We start from the raw sequence: 20,323 nt of genomic DNA, 5'->3' as shown, positions 1-20,323 counted from the left end.
ATCCCCACTTTCATGGTTCAGTTTTTCTCGCAATCTCAAACCACAGGCTTAAACGATCAATTAGACATTGAATGTGACACATTCCCCAGGGCGTCACTGCATATGGATGGGTGGGTAGGCAGAGACAGAACTGGCTTAGAGTAGGAATACAAAGTCATACATTATGCTCTGTATAAGACAGGGGAAACTGCCCAGCCCCAGCATGTTTGATTTCCAGGTGGTGACTTTTGTCTGTCTTCCAAACAGCATTAATGTGTTCATTAAGCCAGGATGACTTCATTTGGGGGGATCCAAACACCACCTTCTTGTGAATCATTCAACTTAGAAATAGCTCATAGAATGGTTACAGCATGGAAGGCCATTCTGCCCGTCGAGCCCACGCTGACTCTCAGCACTAGTCCCATTCCCCGCCCTTTCCTCGTAACCCTACAAATTATTTTCCTTCTTCAGATACTTATCCAACTCCCCTTTGAAAGTTAAAATTGAGTGTCTCCACCACCCTTTCAGGCAGTGCATTCCAGATCTTAACCACCTGCTGCGTAAAAAAGTTCTCACGCCACGTTTTTGGTTCTTTTGCCAATCACCTTAAATCTGTGTCCTCTGGTTCTCGACCCATCTGCCAATGGGAACAGTTTCTCTATCTACTCTGTCTAGACACCTCATGATTTCAAACACCTCTCTCAAATCTCCTAAGAAATCTTCTCTGCTCCAAGGAGAACAAACCCAGTCTTTCAACAAAACTGAAGTCCCTCATTCCTGGAATCATTTTCGTAAATCTTCTCTGATGCCTTCACATTCTTCCTAAAGTGTGGTGCCCAGAATTGGACACAGTACTCCAGTTGGGGCCGAACCAGTGTTTTATACAGGTTCATTATAATTTCCACACTTTTGTATTCTATATCTTTATGAAGCCCAGGATCCCGCTAGCCTTTCTAACTGCTTTCTCAACCTGTCCTGCCACCTTCAACGATTGTTGCATATACACCCAGGTCTCTGTTCATGCGCCTCCTTTAGGATTGTACCATTTAGCTTATGGGGTAGAAATTCAGGTCTGCCTGTTGGCGGCCCGGCCGAACCCAGGGGCATAACCGTTGGCCCGACCTAGCAGTCAGCCGATTAATAAAAAAACATGGCAGCCCCGGCAGTGCGCTCTCCCCTTGAATGAGCGCCGCACAGCTATGTTGCACACACTTCCAACACAGTGCACCAACAGGAAAAAGCTGTCGGGAGCACCGCACAGTGGGACGAAGATTTTTCCAGGTGAATTTAGATTACGCACTTTGAAGGGCTTGGCAGCAGCGTGGCGGAAGTGGGGACCGCCGGAAAAACTATTAGGAGAATTTCGCGAGCGGCGGCCATTCGACCCCAAATTGGCGACCATTTGAGTCCGCCGCGTGGCCGTCGCTTTACAATGGTTTCCAATTCTGGAGGCTTAATTTCAGCCCCTATGTTCTCTCCTCATTCCTTCGACCAAAATGCATAATTTTACATTTTTATGCGTTAAATTTCATCTGCCACATGTCCGTCCATTTCACCAGCCTGTCTATGTCTTCCTGAAGTCTATCACTCTCCTCCTGACTGTTCACTATACTTCAGTTTTGTGCCATCTTCAAATTTTGAAATTGTGCCCTGTACACCCATGTCCAAGTCATTAATATATATTAAGAAAAGCAGTAGTCCTAGAACCGACTCTTGGGGAACACACCTGTATACATTCCTCCAGTCCCAAAAAAAGAGCCATTTTAATGACTTTCTGTATGGAGTCCTTGCAATTAAGCTTCTAGCCTGAGAAACTGGAGACGCGAGAGAACCGGGGTGGCCCTGGGGTGAAATTGAACTGAAAGCGAATGCTGGAGCATGTTACATCGAGCGTTGATAAAGAGACTGACTACTGACACGGTGAGCAGCACAGTGCGTTATAAAATAAATTATCGCCCGTGAGCTTGTGCTGTTCTTTATGTGGCTTACTTGTTTAATGTCTAAGTAAATCCAGTTGGTTAATTTGGAATCTGAACTCAACTAGAGTGTGGTGTGTTGATACCGAGTGGCTCAGAAGGCAATAACAATCTAAAACTCAGAATTTAATAGATACAAGGGCTCTGCAGGGGTAGGAAATCTGCAGGACATTGATAAGGGGTGCAGGGTCGGCTACACTTAAATACCCAAAAAGTACATCACACTGGCGGCAGTGAGTTGAGAGCTACCAGTCCAGTCACACTTTTTACAACACTAACGTTTTGTTGCTTAAAATAAATCATTGCACATTTGTCTCAACCTCCTCCCCATTTAAAGGAGGGTTGTCTCACCATAATGACAACACAGCCTCAGGATAAAGATCAGGGAATGTACCCATTAAGAAATGTAGACATTGGATCACACAAAGTACCAGGGTGCAGATTTCAGCAGCGGACACTTTGCTTCCCCCAGAAGGGAATTTTTTTTCTAAATGATAACAGGTCCCACATAGCAACGATAAGCACAGCGGTAAGAGGGACGAGTGCAATAATTATTAAGTTCTAGCCTAGACACCAAACTTGCATTACTACAACTGCAACAGTGCAGGGATACAAAGTGGCTTCAAAGCAAGAAATCTGGCTACTGGCAGATATTTCCAAACACAAATTGTGGATTTCTCCAGTCACAAAATAAAATGAAGAACTGCCTCCAAGCACACAGCAATGCCCCTCATGCCCAAACCACAATTCGCTTTGTGGTAACAGAAACATCAGTCACATTATATACGAGCCGGACTTTCTAGTAAAAGCTGTCTTTAGAGTATAATTGGTGAAGTCTCCAGAATGAAAGCTTGTCGGAACCATGGTCCTTCTACCTTAATCATCTGCTTGCAGACCCTCATGAGGGTGTAGTCCAGCTCAGGGTCACTCATCTCTGTTTCCTGCAGTTTGAAGATTTTGTCATGACAGCGGTTGGACAGAAACTTCTTAACATCTTTTAGACACTCAACCACCTATTAAGAGGAAGAGCACACACACAGCTGCCCAGTCAGATGAAGCCAAAAGAATCTGCACTCATTAACTCAGAACTATATGGATTTAGGAAACAACTTTTTGAAACTGCACAAAAAATATACACCAGAGTCCAGGACACAATTATGCAGCTAGGAGTCAGGGGTATGGGTAGATAGAAAATGGATACTTGGTGCAAATTACATTTAACAACTAAGAGATAAAGAAAAGTAATGTCTAGGCATCCTAATAAAGTGACAGCAAGTGACCAGATTTTACATTAAACATGTTGCCGAGTAGGTCATTTATTTAGCACTAGTAAATCTAGAAATAATTGGAAAAGAATCAAGCTAGATTTGGGTAATGGGGTAGCAAGAGGAGAGAAGGCAGCTTAGAGGTGAGCATGGGTGAAGTACAGGGCCCAAACTCAGCTGTATGTGTTTTACAAATGAGAGAAAGCAGTAATGTATGAGCAAGACCAAATGATGTAGGGCAATCAAAGCACAGAAGGAGGCCATTCAGTCCATCGTGGCAGCTCTTTGGTAGCACCATCCAATTAGTTCCACTCCTTCCCCACAGCCCTGTAAATTTCTTACCTTCTAGTATTTATTCAATTCCTTTTAGAAAGTTACTATTGAATCCGTTTCTACCAGCCCTTCAACCATAAATCTGTGTCCTCTGGTTACCGACCATTCTGCCACTGGAAACAGTTTCTCCTTATTTACTGTATCAAAAGCCTTCATAATTTTCAGCACCTCTATCAAATCTCTTAACATTCTCTGCGCTAAGGAGAACAACCCAGCTTCCCCGGTCTATCCATATAACTAAAGTCCTCATCCCATGTAACATTCCAGTAAATCTCTTCTACACCTTCTCCAAGGCCTTGACATCCTTCCTAGTGTGGCGCCCAGAATTGAACACAATACTCCAAGCTGGGGCCTAACCAATATTTTATAAGTTTAGTATAACTTCATTGCTTTTATACTCTTTGCCTCTATTAATAAAGCCACGAATCCCATGCGCTTTTAAAACAAAAAAACAGCCTTCTCAACTTGTCCTGCCACCTTCAAAGATTTGTGTACACACTCCCTCCGGTTTCTCTTCCTGCACCCCCTTTAGAATTGTACCATTTAGTTTAGATTGGCTCTCCTCATTCTTCCTACTAAAATGTATCATCTCACTCCTCTGCATTAAATTTCATCTGACATGTGTCTGCCCATTTCAACCAGTCTGTCTATAGAAACATAGAAAATAGGTGCAGGAATAGGCTATTCAGCCCTTCAAGCCTGCACCACCATTCAATAAGATCATGGCTGATCATTCCCTCAGTACCCCCTTCCTGCTTTCTCTCCATACCCCTTGATCCCCTTAGCCGTAAGGGCCATATCCAACTCCCTCTTGAATATATCCAATGAATTGGCATCAACAACTCTCTGCGGTCGGGAATTCCACAGGTTAACAACTCTGAGTGAAGAAGTTTCTCCTCATCTCAGTCCTAAATGGCTTACTCCTTATCCTTAGACCGTGTCCCCTGGTTCTGGACTTCCCCAACATCGGGAACATTCTACCCGCATCTAACCTGTCCTGTCAGAATCTTGTATGTTTCTATGAAATCCCCTCTCATCCTTCTAAACTCCAGTGAATAAAGGCCCAGTTGATCCAGTTTCTCCTTATATGTCAGTCCTGCCATCCCAGGAATCAGTCTGGTGAACCTTCGCTGCACTCCCTTCAATAGCAAGAACGTCCTTCCTCAGATTAGGAGACCAAAACTGAACACAATATCCCAGGTGAGGCCTCACCAAGGCCCTATACAACTGCAGTTAAGACCTCCCTGCTCCGATACTCAAATCCCCTAGCTATGAAGGCCAACATACCATTTGCCTTCTTCACCTGTATGCCAACTTTGACATCCAGGTCTCGTTGTACCTCCCCTTTTCCTAATCTGCCGCGATTCAGATAATATTCTGTCTTTACATTTTTACCCCCAAAGTGGATAACCTCACATTTATCCACATTATACTGCATCTGCCATGCATTTGCCCACTCACCTAACCTATCCAAATCACTCTGCAGCCTCTTAGCATCCTCCTCACAGTGCCACACAGTTTAGTGTCATCTGCAAACTTGGAGATACTACACTCAATTCCTTCATCCAAATCATTGATGTATATTATAAAGAGCTGGGGTCCCAGCGCTGAGCCCTGCGGCACTCCACTAATCACTGCCTGCCATTCTGAAAAGGATCCGTTTATCCCGACTCTCTGCTTCCTGTCTGCCAACCAGTTTTCTATCCACGTCAGTATATTACCCCCAATACCATGTGCTTTGATTTTGCACACCAATCTATGTCCTTCTGAAGTCGGTTACTATCCTTCCCAGTTTCGTGTCATCAGCAAACTTTGAAATTATGCCCTGTGTACTCAAGTCCAGGTCATTAATATATCCCAAACAGCAGTGGTCCTGATAATGACCCCTGGTAGGCACCACTAACATGCAGAAATACCCTCACAAAGACCACCTTGACCATCTAGTATTGATTCACCTTTAAGTGCTGCTTGGGTTTCGATTTGACTTATACGAGGGAAGATCACAGTGAGAATATCAACTAAGTACGAGGAGATTTTTTGGGCAGGTGTTCAAACACTTCCCAGATCCGAATTGAATGGATCAATCCTCAGAATAATGATTCTTTAATCATCATTCCTTTTGGAATTTGATATTTAAAAAGGAAGGTTTAATTTGTTTTCAGCAGCTTACATACAAGGCTTGCCCCTCATTAGCTACAGCCTTACTGCTCTGAATTTCCATTTTTCTCCAAGCTCATTGGCTTGCACAGATGTACCAAGTCTACATTTCATCAACTCAAAGGTGTGAGGGAGCTGAAATCTGTCCAAAAACTGAACAGTTGGAGGAGTGGAGGCCCCAGACTGATCCCAAACACTGCATTAACAAACCTAGAGTCACAACAAACATGATCACAATAGAAAACAGCAGAAAGGCCTCGAGTTGGACACTTCTGCTTACACTGCTTTTGAGACAAAGGCCCAATTGGATTTTGTGGCAAGTATTTAACTCTGTCTCCAAACCTTTTCATATTGCCTATCTCTGGCTGCACCAAGGCAAATTATATGGGCTCTCATCTGATTACGGGATGCAAGGAGTATCAGCTCACAAATTCATAGAGTTTCAAGTTTATCAAAAATTAAAATTCACAGGATATGCTTAAACAGCAACCCTTTGGCAGGAAAAAAAATCAATGGGAGCTGAATTTGAAATAAGTGGATGATCTGAAATGATTAACAAACCAATACCACATGCCTGTCAGAAATAAAATCAGTCTGAGAATGTATTTTTTTTACCAAGATGGAAGGACCTACTTGACACAGCCAGCTTCAAGCTGGCTAAATAACGATGTAATTTTAGAAACAATCAAGAGAAATCCATCTCACTATACCTTGCTTATTGTAAGTTAATGTTTTACAAGAGGTACCACTTTTAGAAACAATTAATTCCTCTAAACGTGTAGAATGCAGCGCTGCAAAGCCATTTGCCAAGGTTAAGCAGGGTAATTTTGTGCTCCTGACATCTAAAGATAGCTCCCATTACTCAGTGGCTTCAAAACTCAACCATTTCCCAGGTTAAGATCCTGGTCCTCTGTCGCTTACCTGTGCATTCCCAAATGGTACATTCTGACAGTACTTGTCAATATCTGTTTTACAAGATACGTAGAGCTCAGGCTCCAAACGAATGTCCTCAGTCTGTGGAGAAATGAGAAAAGTGTGAACAAATATTATATAGGCAAGTTCTTTGTAAACTTAGCAAGGGTCCTCTTTCCTTTTAAATTATTCCAGTGCTGCTTTCCAAAGAAAAATCCTGAAATTATAGTCAACGCCCTGGAACTTCTCAGACATACTCATTTGGACAGATTGAAAGAGGATAGCAACGTAAGCAGATTTCAAGTAATTTCCAAGCCATCTCAATACCCGCATTTAACAGCCAGGAACTTGGCTGAGAGTTTGCAATTCAAAGCACGGTAATGCCCCAACGGGGCCTCAACATCTCTTACAATGGTCCTTCCATGTTCACAGCTGCCCAACGGAAGTGGCAAGCGTTCAAGGAGGTACTACTTGACACTCGCTTCCCATCACCCTTCCCCTTCAGTAGGTTGCACTTCAAACCTTAGTTGGTAAGGAGACTTTGGATTCGCTCACACAGGTTAAGCTAACTCTGGTGAGCAACTTGCCTCAACCAGTCATTATCTTGTACAGGGCAAGTGTCCAAGGCTAACAGAAGTTAACCTATACAATTTACTGCCACTCCAGCTACAGGGAGATGTACATTTGCCTCATCACATCAATCTGGTCCTTTCTGTTGCCACCTGTCAAAGACCAGAGAAGTAATTAGAGGATACATCTTTGTACAAAGTGTGGATTTACATGGCTATCATGCAAGCCAGTTCCCTATTTAACAGACTGTTCATTAGCAGTGGAAGACAAGGAAGAAGCAATGTAGTTACACACTGAGCAGCACTCACCATTTCCAGTTCTTCCACACGCAACTGTTTTCGACATTTCATGGAGACACGTTGCTCCTTGTTGTCCTGAAGCGTGTCATTCCGAACTGTGGTACTCAAACAGATCACAACATCCACCCTGCGCAGAAACGTGAGGGATAAGGGCCAGAATTACTTCATGGAAGGTTCCTGCCATGCCTTTTGTTTGCCAATTTTCTCAGTCAGACCTTTGCTAGTGCATGGTTCTAGAAGCACCCTCTGATAGCTTGTCCAAGTGGCCATTAATCATGTATGCACTTTAATAGCGAATGCCAGAAAGCTATTTGACTGTGGGACATCACAGTTGAGCTGTATTGTTGCCCAACTTCCCCACATATTGGAGTGGGGATTCTAACCAATCTTTCCTTCCTAACCAAGAGGTGTACAGGGTAGCATCGTGGTTATGTTACTGGATTAATGCACGAGTTCAATTTTCACCATAGCAGAGAATTTAAATTCAGATTTTTTAAATCTGGAAATAAATAGCTGGTACCAGTAAGTGACAATTAAGCTGTAGAATTGCTGCTAAAACTTAACTGGTTCACGAATGTCTTTAGGGAGGAACACCTGCCCTCCTTGCCTGGTCTGGTCTATATGTGACTCCAGTCCCACACTAACATGGTTGACTCTTAACTGCCCTTTGAATCAACCTTGCAAGCCACAGTTGTATCAAACTGCTACAAACAACCAGAATACTCGCCCTAACAGCACTGTGGGAATATCTTCACCACACAGACTGCAGCGTTTCAAGGTGGCTCACAACCACCTTCTCAGAGCGATTAGGGTTAGATAAATAAACATAAACCGTGCCAGTGGTGTTCATATCCAGAGAATTAATTTTTTTTTATAAAAGGATGGAAAGGCCAACTGCATTGCCCCTACTGTCATACCAGTTGGCATCAGTAAACCAAGCACAGACTGGGCATCAGGCTTGGGACATTCCTGGTCTGTTGGCTCTGCTAATTACTGAACCATTGGGAAACCAGAAAAAAAGGATATAAATTACTCTTTAAATGATCGTTCAATCCAAAATCAGTGTACAGGACAGAGAGTCCTCGAAGTGCATGAACTTACTTCTTCTTGATGTTCGGGCACAGTTTCAACACATCTTCTTTACACGCCATCTTAAACTTATAAGAGAAGCGGAAATCTTTCATTTGAACCTGCAACAGAAAGAAACACGTTTAGGTGTGCACCAAAACAAAAGTCAGATTTTCTCGGCTTTTAACGTTACCGGCTGGGTTACAATGGACATTAATGGGAACGGTTCGGCAAGTAACCAATGACCTCCCAGGATCCTTTACACGATTGGCCAGTGCTGACCTCCCAGGATCTTTTGTGTAACTGACCTCCCAGGATCCTTTGCATGACTGAGCAAACAAGGCCCGTTTCCTCTGATCTTGGGGACGGATAGGGCAAGTGAGAGATCACAGCACGGTTTGAAATTAAATCTCACCATTAGTGTTTGCCCAGCAGTTTCATTTTTAAATGAAAATCCATCTGTAGAAATCCTGGCTTTGACATTGTGCTGGAGAATCTACCCCAAACACAAAAGCTACCATTCAAGCAGCACTTTCAAACTGTGATTCTATTTGATTACGTTACCTCTGTGTACAACTACAGAAGGTGCACATTGCACTGTCATACAGAAGCTATTTTCTTGCATGTCAAACTTCACAGAAACCAACTACACAATAACCAGCTGCACTTGTATTGTGGAAAATTGGTGACTGCATGGAAGGGAGCAGATGAGAATTTTCAAGTTAAAAAATATTTGGTGAAAGCACTAGGAATTTACAACACTGGTACATGACAAATACATTTAAGTAAAAGATTTCACACTACCAGCCCTTCCGAGGGTTCATGTCATGGTGGGGGCTGGGTCCACATTTAACCTTGTGTCATGATATCACACTACTACACAAATTCAGATTCACCAAATGACGGCGGCACTTTGGAGCAGTAAGTCCAAGACAGCCAACAAGCTCGGAGCCCTTGCCAAGGGAGTGGAAAATTCACACCAGCCGTTATTTTGAGACAACTAGGCAAGAGGAAAGTTTTTGAAATGTATATACACCGCAGGGAAACTAATAACCTGCCAAGCTACAAGTTTTAACAGCAATGAACATGACCATTTAGAAACAGAAAACTTCACACCCGCCATTCCCTCTCCAACCAGCCCAGTGAGAATGGTTTCTCTTACCAATTGGAAGTGCGTGACTCCAACAGTACATTTCTCGTTCATCTCCTTCTGGTGTTTATTTTGAACCAGGCACTCCATCAGATCCCCGGTATCAATTTGATTGTCTGCTAACTCCTGCAAGAGGAGAAACACAATGAGACCACTGTTTAAAATGAGCAGCAAGGGAACTGGACACTAATACAATTGCCGCTATGCTGCTACATCGGAGACACTGGACCATCACAACTTAACAACATTGCTACTTCCACCATAATATATACAGGGTCCAATAATGGCTCTTTAAAAGTCAGCTGCAGACCGTTTTCAGTCTTTTGGCTTCTCACTCCTCAGTTACTCACGTGACAGTACGTCTGAACGACAGGATCACAGGCTCTCATCAGCAGGGCTTCAATCTGAATATCCTAGAAAGTGGGGGGTGGGGGCAGAGGAAAACAACAAGATCAGTTCATGTCATTTTTCCCTTGCATTAATAGACAGCAAAAAGAATGTAGAGTGGATGTGATTCAGGTTTCTAAAATGCTGAGACAGACCCATGTGTAAGTCGGTTATTTAACTTGCAAGCGATGAGAACTACAGGACGCACAGTACAAAATACAAAGATCAGGCAAATTTGAGATTAAAAGAAATGCCGCCTCCCTTTACAGTATATGTGCAACAGACTAGTTGATGCAGTGCCTCCTTTGAACCATCTGCTTAAGGGGCTGAAGATCAAATACAAAGATCAACATGTTTATAGCTCCCATGGAGATGTTGTGGAATGTACCTGGCCAGGGTCGATCATGCACAATTCTAATGTTATGCTAGCATCCTGAGATTTTTGTTCAATTGCCTTCAGGGGTCAGGGAGAAGGTTCCCTCTGCTCAGTTATTGAGCTGCTTAAAAGGGGGAAGGAAAATCCTATGGAATACTTTTAATTCCAAGTAAAAAAATGGAGAGAAAAATGTTAACTTTCTCGTCAAGTGAGGTCTGTCTCAGTCAATCTGCTCCAGGGACGTCAATAGGAAACATAAAACTCACCATAATCTATTATTTTACTCATACATACAAAATGGGGGAATAGTTTGAACCAAGAGTGCCTGCCACAATCTGCTTTCCCTCCATGAGGTCGAGTTGGGGTACACGATTCATTCGAAGGAGCAGGCACAAAGGACTGAGCAGTAGTCTCATTTCATCTTTTGTAAACTTTGGAACAGCTGCTCAGCAAGGTGAAGCACCAAAAGTCACAACTGAAACGTCAGTGTCACAAATCGTAGCTCCAATTTTACAATATTCCTCCACCTTACTGGAGTATGGCAGCAAGTAATGATTAAGGGACCAATGGCCTTGTACCATCTCTTCTTGCATAGTGATTAACGCATGGAACGGACTCCAGGGTAAGGTAGTGGAAGGAAAAACCTTGATGTTAAATAATGTGCGGCGGGGAGGGGAGGCTGAATGGCTTTCCCTACTCATATCTATCTTGTGATCTGGAGGCGGGTGAAAATTCAAAGCAACGGTTTGTGGAGTCACGATCCATGGGTTTCCCCATAGGAACAGGAGGCGGCCATTCAGCCCTTCGAGCCTGTTCTGCCATTCAATGAGATCATGGCTGATCTGCAACCTAACTCCATACATCTTTGCTCCATATTCCTTAATACCTTTGGTTAACAGAAATCTATCAAATCTCAGATTTAAAATTAAGTGATCTAGCATCAATTGCCATTTGTGGAAGTGTTCCAAAACTTCTACCACCCGGTGTATAGAAGTATTTTCTAATATCACCCCCAAAAGGGTCTGGCTCTAATTTTCTTTTAAAAAGATGATGCCACCTAGTCCTAGACTCCCCAACCCAGTGGAAATAGTTTCTTTATCTACCCTATCTGTTTTCCTTAATATCTTGATATCTTCATCAAATCCTTAACCTTTTAAATTCCAGGGAATACAACGAGAGTTTGTGTAATCTCTCCTCGTAATTTAATCCCTGGAATCCAGGGATCATTCTGGTAAACCCTACACTGCACTCGCTCCAAGACCAATATATCCTTCCCAAGGTGCCCAGAACAGCTCGCAGTACTCTAGGTGTGCTCTAAACAGGGTTTTGTATAGCTGGAGGATAACTTCTACCCCCTTGTAGATATAAAAGCCAGTATTCCATTAGCCTTAATAGATTCCATTAACAGATAGGGATGCATTACAAACGGGACAGATGAAACAAGTTAATACTAAATACATAATGGAATAAGCTACACTTTATCTATAGGATGTTGGAGTGCTGGTAAGTGTGCACAGACAATGCCAGGATTCCAAACATTTAAAAGGGAAGGCATGTCTGAGGGGCGGGGTGGGCAGGGGGATATCACTTGTTAAATTTAAACGGGTTCTCTTCCTTCATATAATTTCATTTAAGTGATTCATAGTAGGACACCATAAAGCCATGCTGTAGGCTGGGAGAAGAATCTGCATTCTCCAGTGTATGGCACCTGCAGCACTCCAGCTGCTTCAAGTCACAGTCCTCATGGTTTACAACAGAACCATTCCGGGATACAGAGACCCACTGAGTCAGTGACACCAGCGGAGCAGCCGAGCAGGGTTCAAGACGCAATTTAACATTGGAGAAATTTCTTGTATTTGGATTATCATTTCCTTTGAAAAATCAGCAGCAATTCCCCTAGAATTTCCTCCCTTTTTAAAATGTACTGACTGTGTTAGGTCGCAATATAGAAAAGACAGTCAGATCAGATTGGGTCTTTAAAACAGTAATAGATCAGAAAAAAACATGGTTCAAACCATTGCACTCCATCACAAGGGTAGTTCATGTGGTGTTGGTGGTCAAGTGCTATGTTCCCTTTGAAGGAATCGAAGCAGAGAGACACATCTGCAATTTAGGAGCGACAGCTGGCCTCAAGTCATTGAATGGGTAGCTAAGCACCACAGTACAAAACCATTCAAATGGATGAGCTGAATAAGCCGAAAATCCAATTCTCAGATTATGAATTCAGGACTTAAGGCTTCTGGAGGTAGGAAGAGCCAGTCCAACAGAGTCAATGGCACATCCCTGAAATGAGCAACTGTTATGAGCGAAACAAGGAGAGAGAGAGATGATGCGAGAGTGCGCACGTCCAATGTAGAGTCAAAGGGAGATCCTAGAAATTAGCAACCATCACGATGCTCAGTACAGATAGTGGGTGAATAACTAATATGCAAAGTAAGCCAAAACAGTATCAATTTAACACACTGATCCTATCAGTAAATGTGATGATGACTGTGGCAAGTCACAAAGTCTCGGAGGATGGTGCTGTCATTAAAATTAGATCAATCTGCTGGCTCACTTTACAAAGTTACATGCTGCTGATCTCACTTACCTCCGACTCCAGCTCGGTCAGATTACCCACAATTTCCCTGCACTCCACTGCCAAGTCATCAAGATGATCCTGGAGACACTCCAGCTCCTATAGAAACAGCAATGCAAACCAGCAATGATCAGGAATGCATTACATAATGATCAATTTGAGACAAGCACTGGCCTTGTGCCCAGTCCATATTAAGCAACACTGAGGAACAGGTTTGCAACAGTCCCACAGGAAGCCTGCACATGGATCACTTTCTAATTGAGTCACATACAAGGGGCTTAACAAGAGTGCTTTATAAACTGTATAAATGAGTGTCTGCCCATTCTCACTAAATGCTTATTTCTTTATGTTATTCAAAATCTTTATATCAAATAGCAGTTCTCATTTTGGACAAAATACAGAAGAAATCCACGCCCACTGCAACATTACCGTGTCCCTGGGCTGTCTAAGGCATGCTACCCTTCACAACTCCATGTGCAAGGCAAATGTGAAGCAACCATGAAGTGAAACAGAGGGTCAACAACGTTAAGCGACAGTGCGGCTACTTTTGTCAAGTGGATATAGCACTTCCTCAGAGCACCCAGACTGAAGCCAGTTCAATTATCATGCTACTCTTGCAGCCGCATACATCTCCCAGCAGCATGCTTCTTCTGACCTTCCCAGACAAGCCTCTGGGGCATACTGTGGTAATACTGCAGACGAGTACATAGGCTGGTGTTACCTGTCCAGGATCTGTTTTTTCACTACACCATTTCCCGAGGTCGATTATGCAGCGTTCTTGTAATGCAGGCTCCAACTTCACATCCAAAGCTCGTTGATGAAGAATTCGCTGAATCTCTGCTCGGCAATCTCTGGATAACTGTATTGACAAAGTCGGTCTGGTCACCTTCAAACAATATTTTGCACTAATGCATAGAATGTTACAGCACAGAAACAGGCCATTCGGCCCAACAGGACTATGTCTGTTTATGCTCCACACGAGTCTCCTCCCACCTTACTTCAACAGATCCTTCTATTCCTTTCTGCCTCATGTACTTATCTAGCTTCCCCTTAAGTGCATCTATGCTATTCTCCTCAACCACTCAATCAAAAACATTGCTAACCTTTCTTGCGTGCCCAGTAACATTATTTAATAAGCATGTTAAAGTTCTAGTTCCAGTAAGTTACACACGATGCATTCCGATAAACAAATGGATTCCTTGAAAGGAAGAGTCTCAGAAGTAACAACCGTACTAAAATCAAGATTGCTCAGAGCGGTTCCCACAGCAAGTAAATCGCCAGTCAGCCTCTGCTGGAAAGTGCACGTGAACGCCAGCAGAGGACAGAATTGGGCTGAGCTGTGATCTCCCAACCATCCTCAAATAGCACAGCCCCTCACACGAGAAGAATGGTCACGTCAGGAAGGTGCAAAAGGGCTGCTGCTGCCTGTACAACTGCATCCTGGCACAAGTCCTGACCTGAGGGAAAGGGAGAAAATGTGGAGACAAAAACAACATTCTTTTGCGGGCCGCTTAAATATTCTGTTTGACTGGTGAACTGTGGAGGTTAATTTAACTCCGTGCACCATCAAGCACAGCCACAGCACCCAGTGATAACAGCACTCACTTTAAATATACAGTCAGTAATACTGAACTGAGAATGTCATCTTTAAAGTGAGAACCTCAAGACACAAGTGTTCTGACAAAACCCAACTTTTACCATCTAGTTAAACACAATGGATTTATTTTTTGTTATAAAATGAAACGGTAACCATTAAGTACATCTACTACAATGCAGCAGCCATATTTCAGCTTTAATAAGCAGAGTTGAGATCTGTCCCGACATGCAGAAAGTTCCTATGAAGATGCATGACAAATACTGAAAGAATACACAAGGGGGCAGTAGAGATTATTACTCTGCAGTACATTAGTTAATTTCCTGTCATCATCATTGGCAGTCCCTCGAAATCAAAGAAGACTTGCTTCCACTCTTTAAAAAAAAATGAGTTCTCAGGTGACTATACAGTCCAATACAGGAATTACAGTCTCTGTCATAGGTGGGACAGACTCTCCCAGGTGCTCCTCCTCCACTTAGGATGGTCTTTGGTCAGGGATTCCCAGGTGTTGGTGGGGATGTTGCACTTTATCAATGAGGCTTTGAGGGTGTTCTTGAAACCTCTCTTCTGCCCACCTGGGTAGAGTACTTGCTTTTGGAGTCTTGTGTCGGGCATGAGGACAATGTGGCCCACCCAACGGAGCTGATGGAGTGTGGTCAGTGCTTCGATGCTGGCCTGATTGAGAACACTGACGTTGGTGCGTCTATCCTCCCAGCGGATTTGCAGGAGTTCTCGTTGGTGGTATTTCTCCATCTATTTGAGGTCCTGCTGTATATGGTCCATGTCTCAGCCATACAGGAGGGCGGGTATCACTACAGCCCTGTAGACCATAAGCTTGGTGCCAGATTTGAGGACTGATCCTCAGGCAGCCGAAGGCTGCGCTGACACACTGGAGGCAGTGTTGGACCTCGTCGTCGATGTCTGCCCTTGTTGATAAGTCGGTTCCCGAGGTATGGAAAGTGGTCCACGTTGTCCAAGGCCGTGCCGTGGATTTTGATGACCGGGGGCGGGGGGCAGTGCTGTGTGGCAGGGTCAGGTTGGTGGAGGAGTGTTGTCTTACGGATGTTTAGTGTAAGGCCTATGCTTTCGTACGCCTTGAAGATGTTGACTTTGGCTTGGAGTTCAGCCTCAATGTGCACAGACACAAGCGTCGTCTGCTACTGTAGTTCGACGACAGAGGATTTCCTGTATGCACATTCTCTCTCCACTGGGACAACTCGACTATACTGTATCCCCATGAGCTTATTGCAAGGTTTCAGGTGCCATCAGTCCTGGAGGAGGACTGAAAAACCATTTCCCAATTCCAATAACCTAATTGGTGCAAAAAAAGTCAACGGGTAAACACTCATATTAATAATGATCATCTGGAGTTGTTTTACTGAAGGCCTCACTGAAAAGCATCTGCGCATTATAACTTTGCTTTAACACATTGAAATATTTAAGTTTGCAATGCTGAAGGGCCTGCACTGTGCCACTTTGCAACTTTTACTGTTGGAGATTGTTTCAACCTGACCAGCTCTGGCACGGTCACGTCACACTGGAAAGCATCACTCCCTGTTACCAATAACCATAGTGGATGCATACCGTGCCATCAACCTGTAGGCACAAATCTACAAAGAATGCCAGTCGTGGAAAATCAGGTAAACGTCACAGTAATTAAAAACACAGCTTTGTGTTATTCTTTCAATCTTCATTTACCTGACAAGATGGTGTCTGATCTAAAACAGTGGCAACCACCAGCATATCCCATTTTGTGATCACATTGCAGGCAAGCACTGCACTGACTGGATGGGCCTCCAAACTGCACCCCAGAACTCAATCAGCACCTGTCCCAAGAAAGTGAACGCAGAAAAACCACTGCCCCGCTGAAAGGGGACCCTCCCTCAAAAAAAACCTTATCTACGGAAATCAGTATGGATGTCAGTGTAAGATGCAACTAACAAGTGTGAATGGATGAATCACGAGGTGGCAAATATCAGTGGACATAGATGTTCATCCTCAGCAGCACAGTGCTGAACAGTTTAACTGAAATGACTTAACTTGCCAAGATTAAGGGCCCAAGTTTCCACATGATTTGCGCCTGATTTTTTTAGGAGCAACTGGTGGAGAACGGACTATCTTAGAAATCGCAATTCTCCACATTTTTTTTTCTGCAGTTCTAGTCAGGTAGAACAGTTCTACTTTGGAACAGAATTTTTTCTTCAAAAGGGGGCGTGTCCGGCCACTGACGCCCGATTTGAAAGTTTCCACAGTGAAAACGTACTCCAAACTAAAGTAGAATGGAGCAAGAGAAGATTTTTGTAGAACTGAAAAAACCTGTTCTACACATTTAAAAAAAATCAGGCGCAGATTACAAATTAGGCGTCCAGAACAAGGTGGGGGGGGGGGGGGGGGGGAGAAGGGAAGTCATTAAATTCTATAATAAATCCTTATTTATACTTATACAAATAAATCCAACCTGAATAAACATTTATAAGCAAAGAAAAGATTGAATAAACCATCTTCCTACCTGTGTGAAAGTGCTTCAGGCAGACCATTTCGGGACCGAAGGCTGAACGGGCCGGCCCGAAACTTCGGGCAGGGCCCGTCCCCAGCACCAGATTTACAGGTAGGTGGCATTGGGTCGGTTCAGGGGGGGGAGAGAGAGAGAGAGAGAGAGAGAGAAAAGAGAGAGAGAGAAGGAGAGAAGGAGAGAAGGAGAGAAGGAGAGAAGGAGAGAAGGAGAGAAGGAGAGAAGGAGAGAAGGAGAGGAGAGAAGGAAAGAAAGAAATCAGGTCGGATCCAGTCCGGGAGCGGGAGTCGGGTCGGGTCGGGGGGGGCGGGTCCAGGTCCAGTCGGGGAGCGGGAACAGGAGCGCGGGTCGGGTCGGGTCCAGTCGGGGAGCGGGAACAGGAGCGCGGGCAGGGTCCAGTCGGGGAGCGGGAACAGGAGCGCGGGCAGGGTCCAGTCGGGGAGCGGGAACAGGAGCGCGGCAGGGTCCAGTCGGGGAGCGGGAACAGGAGCGCGGCAGGGTCCAGTCGGGGAGCGGGAACAGGAGCGCGGGTCGAGTCGGGGGGTGGGGGGGGGGGGGTGGGGAGCGAGTGTCGGTTCTGGTCCGGAGGCGGGGGGGGGGAGCTAGTGTCGGGTCTGGTCAGGTGGGGGGGGGGGGGGGGGGTTGCGGTGGCGGAGCTGGCCGTGGGAGGAGCCTTATTCACGCAGCCCCAGTGAGGCCAGCCAGGGCTAGGGGCTGCGTGCTTCGGGTCCCTCCCACAGTTCGGCGCCTGGAGCTACTGCACTTGCGTGCCCACTGTAGCGTGCATGTGCAGAGGTCCCGGCACTGTTTTCAGCGCAGGGACCTGACTCCGCCCCCCCACAGCTCGTGCTGGCTGCGCCGAGGGCCAGAGGACCTGCAAGTAGGTGGAGAATACCGAGGATTTTTTTAGGCGCACTTTGTGGCGCGAAAAACGGGCGTCCAGGTCGCGACTGCGCTGTTCTAGACGTGTGGAAACTTGGGCCCTAAAACTTTGTATCATACGGAGGGGCAGGGGTCAGTGCAACCATAGCAAGATGATGAAATACGATTTGGCTACTCAGTCAGAGCCTGGCAGAATCACTTGCTTCATACAGGTGGCTGCTTTAGAAACTATTGCCCTACGCGCATGGTTTACACCAATTATCCTATGCTGAACCTTTCACGACTCAGTTTCCCTGTGTAGCGCTCGGCCTGTGCAACGCATCGAAACGTGTACAAACCTTGCAAAAAATTATGTCTACATAGCCCAAGCTCAGCTGTAATGCCACGATCGAGTAGCCTACCGATACTCCATGTTCAGAAAGGAATGACCCCTGGGCTGTAGGCACCTTCAGCGCAAGTCAGCACCTTGAGGAGTGTATGGAAAATATGGAGAACCCCCAACAGCCCCCTCCAAAACAGTAAAACTATAGTACTGCTTAATGTCACACTGAAATGGACGAGGCGTCAGTCTCACCCTGCGTCCTTGTTCCTCTGTACGATAAGCATGACGATACAGGCAAGAAAACACTGCTCCAGGGGGCAGCATCTCACTGGTTTGATTCCAACCCTGGGTGTGACACAGCCTGGAAGCATCACCCTGGCACTTGCGATAAAGAACGAGATCCAGTCTGAGGAAGGACACCATGAGAAGATTTTGTTAAAAGACTCGACAATCCCATTTTACGTCAAGATGCCCAATAAAGTTGCTCGCCACTCACTCCCCAACGGCACCTGGATCATTTATGAAGTGACCGATTACAACCAGAACAGCTTGCATTAATATATAGCACCTTTAACTTAGAAGGCACTCTGCAAAGAGGGGGAAATAAACAGATAAACTAACAGATTTTGCAACAAAACTTCATTCACGAAGGTTACTGCCAAAAACGGAAACTGGCCGAATGAAAAATCTGATGCAGTTTGAGATGCGTTATTAAAGCATTAATTTGAGAACTTTTTTTTGGCGAGGAGGATACTTTCACTAACTTAATTATTATCTTGATGGCATAAAATCATGGGTGGGGTCGGAGGGGAGAAAAAGTTACACTACAAAATAATTAAATATTGTTTCATACTTGATTTTGCCTCAAGCTGCTCCCATGACCACTGACAAGACTTGCATTCACCAGTTAGCAGCGCATTCGCTTCTTTGGTCAGGAGGTCATGGGTTTAAAATCACAACAGCGCTCGAGTCTGATAATCTCGGGCAGTATTCCCCAAAACAATTGGCCGAAAAGAACTTTCTTCTGTTAATTTGTTACACTTCAATGAACAGAGGGCAGGCCACACTTTATAGCTGCACCCTTCAACTGAAGTTTGCTTGCCTGTTCAAGTGGTTCACTATCTGGTGGGGAGCAGAGCTGTCCTCGTGCCTTCGCCATCATTCCTCCTTCAAACACCATCAAAATGCAGATTTACTGTTTATGGGACCCTGTAGAATGGCTGCCAAATCGGACCACGTAACATAACTGTACTTTGGTGAAACGCTTTGAGAAATTACCCAACTCCATCAAAATGCCGTCATAACCCAAGTTTAGAAGGATAAGATCTAACTGAATTGCTGGACATTGTAGCTGCATTCAAGTACAAACACGTCACACACGTCTATCATTACATTTCACTGAAATCTCAGTGACATCAGTATTCCAAGGAGTGACCCATACACCCACATTTTACAGGGGTGAGCTTAACATGTGGTTTGTGTAATTTACTGGAATTAAGCGTCCCTCTCTAATAGTTCCTGGCATCTTCAACACAAGTCAGCATTTGATAGGAGCATGGGAAAGCAGAAGACTTGCTCAAAATGATGAAATTATGGTCTTGCTTCATGTCACATTGTAATGGACATAATTCAGCTGTCATTCTAACCCTATCGCCCTGTTCCTCTGGCATGACCACCTCAATATAAAATTACACAACAGTGGAACCGGCGATTTAGCAAAGTTCCAATCCAATTCTCAACTCGATGAAACATTCCAAGCTATTATGATGTTTTAAAAAAAAACAAACAAGGAGTCAATGCAAAAATCACTAACAGCAAATCTGGAATACTAACTGTACAGTGCTGTCGATTCGGCAGGGAATTGCTCTATTAACTGCACGAAGTTCCTGCTTGTTAATCGGGGTAAGGATTAATCACTGTATGAAGTCACCTTTTATTCAGCATTTACAAGCCGTTTTCAAAC

General features: G+C 44.5%; 1 protein-coding gene across 2 annotated transcripts in view; it reads right to left on the bottom strand.

The window, feature by feature from the left end:
* glg1a (golgi glycoprotein 1a) overlaps positions 1–20,323 on the bottom strand; it is a 137,882-nt gene that overhangs the window by 10,421 nt on the left and 107,138 nt on the right. For both annotated transcript variants that reach the window (XM_070897849.1, XM_070897850.1), the window contains exons 11-19: positions 18,613–18,766; positions 13,772–13,909; positions 13,063–13,149; positions 10,060–10,122; positions 9,722–9,835; positions 8,593–8,681; positions 7,501–7,618; positions 6,632–6,724; positions 2,831–2,968 (exon numbers count right to left, since the gene is read on the bottom strand). In XM_070897849.1, coding sequence (XP_070753950.1) covers positions 2,831–2,968; positions 6,632–6,724; positions 7,501–7,618; positions 8,593–8,681; positions 9,722–9,835; positions 10,060–10,122; positions 13,063–13,149; positions 13,772–13,909; positions 18,613–18,766 — 994 coding nt within the window. The remainder of the gene's footprint in view (positions 1–2,830; positions 2,969–6,631; positions 6,725–7,500; positions 7,619–8,592; positions 8,682–9,721; positions 9,836–10,059; positions 10,123–13,062; positions 13,150–13,771; positions 13,910–18,612; positions 18,767–20,323) is intronic.

Source organism: Pristiophorus japonicus, chromosome 13, assembly GCF_044704955.1.
Source record: "Pristiophorus japonicus isolate sPriJap1 chromosome 13, sPriJap1.hap1, whole genome shotgun sequence".
In the NCBI taxonomy this organism is placed as follows: domain Eukaryota; kingdom Metazoa; phylum Chordata; class Chondrichthyes; family Pristiophoridae; genus Pristiophorus; species Pristiophorus japonicus.
The sequence above is the reverse complement of the archived record's forward strand: the minus strand, read 5'-3'. Positions and strand labels throughout refer to the sequence as shown.